The sequence below is a fragment of the Rhinoderma darwinii genome, unplaced genomic scaffold (genome assembly GCF_050947455.1).
Source record: "Rhinoderma darwinii isolate aRhiDar2 unplaced genomic scaffold, aRhiDar2.hap1 Scaffold_690, whole genome shotgun sequence".
Classification (NCBI taxonomy): domain Eukaryota; kingdom Metazoa; phylum Chordata; class Amphibia; order Anura; family Rhinodermatidae; genus Rhinoderma; species Rhinoderma darwinii.
In genome coordinates, this window is record NW_027464250.1 from 159,528 (window position 1) to 165,619 (window position 6,092).

The 6,092-nt window shown below is 52.0% G+C and overlaps 2 protein-coding genes across 2 annotated transcripts; one reads left to right on the forward strand and one right to left on the reverse strand.

Moving 5' to 3' along the window:
• Positions 1-79: 79 nt before the first annotated feature.
• On the forward strand, positions 80-391 carry LOC142728778 (histone H4). Its single transcript, XM_075849149.1, has one exon. It carries the CDS (start codon positions 80-82, stop codon positions 389-391), a length of 312 nt encoding a protein of 103 aa, XP_075705264.1.
• A 1,352-nt stretch (positions 392-1,743) lies between these two features.
• On the reverse strand, positions 1,744-2,136 carry LOC142728786 (histone H2A type 1). Its single transcript, XM_075849155.1, has one exon. The coding sequence runs from the start codon at positions 2,134-2,136 to the stop codon at positions 1,744-1,746; it is 393 nt and encodes a 130-aa protein (XP_075705270.1).
• Positions 2,137-6,092: the final 3,956 nt, after the last annotated feature.

The following is a 6,092-nucleotide window of genomic DNA, read 5'->3' on the forward strand; positions in this document are numbered from 1 at the left end:
TCTGGTCCTCCCAAGGTCTATATATGGACACACCCCGCGTTGGTGGGTATAATAGTTCTCTTTAGCTCCAGTTTACAGGATGTCTGGTCGTGGTAAAGGAGGAAAAGGCCTTGGAAAGGGCGGTGCCAAGCGGCACAGGAAGGTGCTCCGTGATAACATCCAGGGCATCACCAAGCCTGCAATCCGCCGTCTAGCTCGCAGGGGAGGCGTCAAACGCATCTCCGGTCTCATCTATGAAGAGACTCGCGGCGTCCTGAAGGTTTTCCTGGAGAACGTCATCCGTGACGCCGTCACCTACACCGAGCACGCCAAGAGGAAGACTGTCACCGCTATGGACGTGGTGTACGCGCTCAAACGCCAGGGCCGCACTCTCTACGGCTTCGGAGGTTAATTCCGCTCCTGCTCAGCTCCATCTTACACAACACAAAGGCTCTTCTCAGAGCCGCCACATCCTCTATAGATCAGCTATGATGTCTGCTGGTGACCGCTCGTGTATCATCTGAGCAGTGACCTTCTATATACACGGGGGTAGGGGCTTCAGTATCACGTCGGTCTTCCAGTGAGGTGCCGGATATAGGACTGCAGTGTGTCCCCCTAATAACGTCCTAGAAGCAGCTGCCTGAATTGGGTCTTAGACCAGGGAATGTTAATCTGAAGGGAAAGAGTGCCTTAGTGCTATACTTGCTGCCGAGTGATCCTCAGGCAGGAAAACACCTCCTCGTAGCGGCGCTGCCGGGCGCCGTTTGTGCCGATGCCTGCACGTACAGGAGTGGCAGAAACTCACCGCTGAATATCCGCTCAGTTGCTCATAGCGCTGTATAAGCGCACGAGCAGTGGATCAAACAGCGGACTTGCGGTGTTGCTTCTTCGGCGTCCAGCTTGCTGCTGGGCAACGTGCTTTCCGCAATCCTTGGAGAGAGGGCCAGTGTTTTCTTAGCTGCTGTCACTGCTACTAATGTTACCAGATTCTTACAACAAACAATAAATCTGTTACTGGGACCAACTTTGACACAAGTATCGGCTCGTATTGCTTCGTATCTCATTCTGCCGGACGGCTGGGATTAATAAGGCTGCTGGCAATAAATCTAGTAACCTCTAGTACTAATAATGACTCTGTCTGCTGTCCCTATATAGGACTCACTTTATTACAGTAACGCGTGCAGTTTCTTGCAGAGCAACATTTAGTGAGACGCATTCAATGAATGAAAAAGGACAAACTGATGCAGCTGATACGGCATTTTACAAGAGCAAAACCCAATGTTGGAGGGGCCGTGTTTTCGAAACTAGCAATTTGTAGCACCAAGTTCCACATAAGTATGGACTTGCATTGTCTTGTATGTCACTTTGCCAGACTGCTGGTATAATCGCGCTGCTGGCAAATACAATGACAGGAAACAGAATGCACCTATTTCTACTTCGTACTAACACTGTGCGTTGTCTATACTTAGGACTCACTTCATCTCACGAACGCATTGAGGACAGCGCCACCATCTGCACGAGGCAGTAGTGAATGTATAGGTCATGAGTAACGCAGAAGTTCTACACCCACCCACCCTACGGCTTCCTCTTCAATGTGAAACCCCGCGGTACATGAATACATATGGGTAGATCTCTGTACAAGCAGAGCCACTTATCTGGCGCAGAACGTTTACATATCGGAGATCAGCGGTGAGAGCTCTGTTCTAAGGACCATGTGGGCGGCTCTTAAAAGAGCCTTTGTGGTTAATGTGGGATAAGCGGCGCTCACTTGCTCTTGGCGCTTTTGCTGCTCTCGGTCTTCTTGGGCAGCAGAACGGCCTGGATGTTGGGCAGGACGCCTCCCTGAGCGATGGTCACACCACCCAGCAGCTTGTTGAGCTCCTCGTCATTGCGCACGGCCAGCTGCAGGTGACGGGGGATGATTCGTGTCTTCTTGTTGTCCCGGGCGGCATTTCCAGCCAGTTCCAGGATCTCAGCGGTCAGATATTCCAGCACAGCGGCCAGGTAGACCGGAGCGCCGGCGCCGACCCTCTCAGCATAGTTGCCCTTGCGGAGAAGTCTGTGCACACGACCGACAGGGAACTGTAGTCCTGCCCGGGATGAGCGGGTCTTGGCTTTAGCCCGCACTTTGCCTCCTTGTTTACCGCGTCCAGACATCGCTAAAGCAGAGAAATCTCCAGTCCCTATCGTAACAATCACCCATTTCTGCTGCCGTTTATAAGCTACTGCACCGCTCACCAGCTCCTGTGATTGGATAGATTTAAAGCCACCAACAGAGAACAGACTTGTGGGAACCACCAATTAGCTGCACTGGGAGTGGCTTATGACGAATCCATAGGTCACATGACTTGCTCTTCCAGTAGAACAGCGGTCAGACAGCGTTGCTCATTTGCATAGCCCGTGTATAAATACAGCAGCGGTGGGAGGGTAAAGCATTCCATTATCTCAGTTGTGAGGAGATTGCAGTGTGTTATCATGCCTGAGCCCGCCAAGTCTGCCCCCGGCGCCCAAGAAAGGCTCCAAGAAAGCCGTGACCAAGACACAGAAGAAGGACGGCAAGAAGCGGAGAAAGAGCAGGAAGGAGAGCTACGCCATTTACGTGTACAAGGTGCTCAAGCAGGTCCACCCTGACACCGGCATCTCGTCCAAGGCCATGGGCATCATGAACTCCTTCGTCAATGACATCTTCGAGCGCATCGCAGGGGAAGGCCTCCCGCCTGGCTCACTACAACAAGCGCTCCACCATCACCTCCCGGGAGATCCAGACTGCCGTGCGCCTGCTGCTGCCTGGAGAGCTGGCCAAGCACGCCGTGTCCGAGGGCACCAAGGCTGTCACCAAGTACACCAGCGCCAAGTAATGTGCCCCGTCCCTGCAGTAAGAACACAAAGGCTCTTCTAAGAGCCACCCACCTTGTCTACAACAGAGCTGTGCCTGCTATTGTCTGGCCTCCCGCTAGTCCCCCTGTTCTATGTGCGGCCGCTCTCGTGTCGGTGCAGATGCTGCTTCATACATTATGTGGCTGCCGGACAGGGAGGGACATTGCCGCGTGTGAGGAAGCCGGAACACGGATCCCTGCGGGCAGATGACCCGTCATAATATCACACTGTCCAGAAGAAACGGAACATTGTACATTAGGAGACGGGAGGAAGCATGGGACATCTGTAAATAACAATGATGAGGGTAGTAGTCCGGTTTATAACCGATGCCAGGGAAACTGCTTGGCGATGATAGAGAACAAGCAATCACTGGTGAGGACTGGATAAAGGGTGGTTATTGTAATACAGGTGGAGCAGACTCTGGTGTATCCTCTGTGCCGGGTGTTGTAATACAAGTGGAGCAGACTCTGGTGTCTCCTCTGTGCCGGGTATTGTAATACAAGTGGAGCAGACTGGTGTCTCCTCTGTGCCGGGTGTTGTAATACAAGTGGAGCAGACTCTGGTGTCTCCTCTGTACCGGGTATTGTAATACAGGCGGAGCAGACTCTGGTGCCTCTGTGCCGGGTATTGTAATACAGGTGGAGCAGACTCTGGTGTCTCCTCTGTACCGGGTATTGTAATACAAGTGGAGCAGACTCTGGTGTCTCCTCTGTACCGGGTATTGTAATACAGGCGGAGCAGACTCTGGTGTCTCCTCTGTACCGGGTATTGTAATACAAGTGGAGCAGACTCTGGTGTCCCCTCTGTGCCGGGTGTTGTAATACAAGTGGAGCAGACTCTGGTGTCTCCTCTGTGCCGGGTATTGTAATACAGGTGGAGCAGACTCTGGTGCCTCTGTGCCGGGTAATGTAATACAGGCGGAGCAGACTCTGGTGTCTCCTCTGTGCCGGGTATTGTAATACAGGTGGAGCAGACTCTGGTGCCTCTGTGCCGGGTATTGTAATACAGGCGGAGCAGACTCTGGTGTCTCCTCTGTGCCGGGTATTGTAATACAAGTGGAGCAGACTGGTGTCTCCTCTGTGCCGGGTGTTGTAATACAAGTGGAGCAGACTCTGGTGTCTCCTCAGTACCGGGTATTGTAATACAGGCGGAGCAGACTCTGGTGCCTCTGTGCCGGGTATTGTAATACAGGTGGAGCAGACTCTGGTGTCTCCTCTGTACCGGGTATTGTAATACAAGTGGAGCAGACTCTGGTGTCTCCTCTGTACCGGGTATTGTAATACAGGCGGAGCAGACTCTGGTGTCTCCTCTGTACCGGGTATTGTAATACAAGTGGAGCAGACTCTGGTGTCCCCTCTGTGCCGGGTGTTGTAATACAAGTGGAGCAGACTCTGGTGTCTCCTCTGTGCCGGGTATTGTAATACAGGTGGAGCAGACTCTGGTGCCTCTGTGCCGGGTAATGTAATACAGGCGGAGCAGACTCTGGTGTCTCCTCTGTGCCGGGTATTGTAATACAGGTGGAGCAGACTCTGGTGCCTCTGTGCCGGGTATTGTAATACAGGCGGAGCAGACTCTGGTGTCTCCTCTGTGCCGGGTATTGTAATACAAGTGGAGCAGACTCTGGTGTCTCCTCTGTGCCGGGTATTGTAATACAAGTGGAGCAGACTCTGGTGTCTCTGTGCCGGGTATTGTAATACAGGCGGAGCAGACTCTGGTGTCTCCTCTGTGCCGGGTATTGTAATACAAGTGGAGCAGACTCTGGTGTCTCCTCTGTGCCGGGTATTGTAATACAAGTGGAGCAGACTCTGGTGTCTCCTCTGTGCCGGGTATTGTAATACAGGTGGAGCAGACTCTGGTGTCTCCTCTGTGCCGGGTATTGTAATACAGGCGGAGCAGACCTCTGGTGTCTCCTCTGTGCCGGGTATTGTAATACAAGTGGAGCAGACTCTGGTGTCTCCTCTGTGCCGGGTATTGTAATACAAGTGGAGCAGACTCTGGTGTCTCCTCTGTGCCGGGTATTGTAATACAGGTGGAGCAGACTCTGGTGTCTCCCTCTGTGCCGGGTATTGTAATACAGGCGGAGCAGACTCTGGTGTCTCCTCTGTGCCGGGTATTGTAATACAAGTGGAGCAGACTCTGGTGTCTCCTCTGTGCCGGGTATTGTAATACAAGTGGAGCAGACTCTGGTGTCTCCTCTGTGCCGGGTATTGTAATACAGGTGGCACCAGGTAATACCAGCAGTCTGGCAAAGTGACATACAAGACAATGCAAGTCCATACTTATGTGGAACTTGGTGCTACAAATTGCTAGTTTGTTTTGAAAATCTCGTAACATTTGTAGCAATGAGAGCAGCTTGGAAAACACGGCCCCTCCAACATTGGGTTTTACTCTTGTAAAATGCCGTATCAGCTGCATCAGTTTGTCCTTTTTCATTCATTGAATGCGTCTCACTAAATGTTGCTCTGCAAGAAACTGCACGCGTTACTGTAATAAAGTGAGTCCTATATAGGGACAGCAGACAGATTCATTATTAGTACTAGAGGTTACTAGATTTATTGCCAGCAGCCTTATTAATCCCAGCCGTCCGGCAGAATGAGATACGGGCCGAGCCGATACTTGTGTCAAAGTTGGTCCCAGTAACAGATTTATTGTTTGTTGTAAGAATCTGGTAACATTAGTAGCAGTGACAGCAGCTAAGAAAACACTGGCCCTCTCTCCAAGGATTGCGGAAAGCACGTTGCCCAGCAGCAAGCTGGACGCCGAAGAAGCAACACCGCAAGTCCGCTGTTTGATCCACTGCTCGTGCGCTTATACAGCGCTATGAGCAACTGAGCGGATATTCAGCGGTGTTTCTGTCACTCCTGTACGTGCAGGCATCGGCACAAACGGCGCCCGGCAGCGCCGCTACGAGGATGTGTATTCCTGCCGGAGGATCACTCGGCAGCAAGTATAGCACTAAGGCACTCTTTCCCTTCAGATTAACATTCCCTGGTCTAAGACCCAATTCAGGCAGCTGCTTCTAGGACGTTATTAGGGGGACACACTGCAGTCCTATATCCGGCACCTCACTGGAAGACCGACGTGATACTGAAGCCCCTACCCCGTGTATATAGAAGGTCACTGCTCAGATGATACACGAGCGGTCACCAGCAGACATCATAGCTGATCTATAGAGGATGTGGCGGCTCTGAGAAGAGCCTTTGTGTTGTGTAAGATGGAGCTGAGCAGGAGCGGAA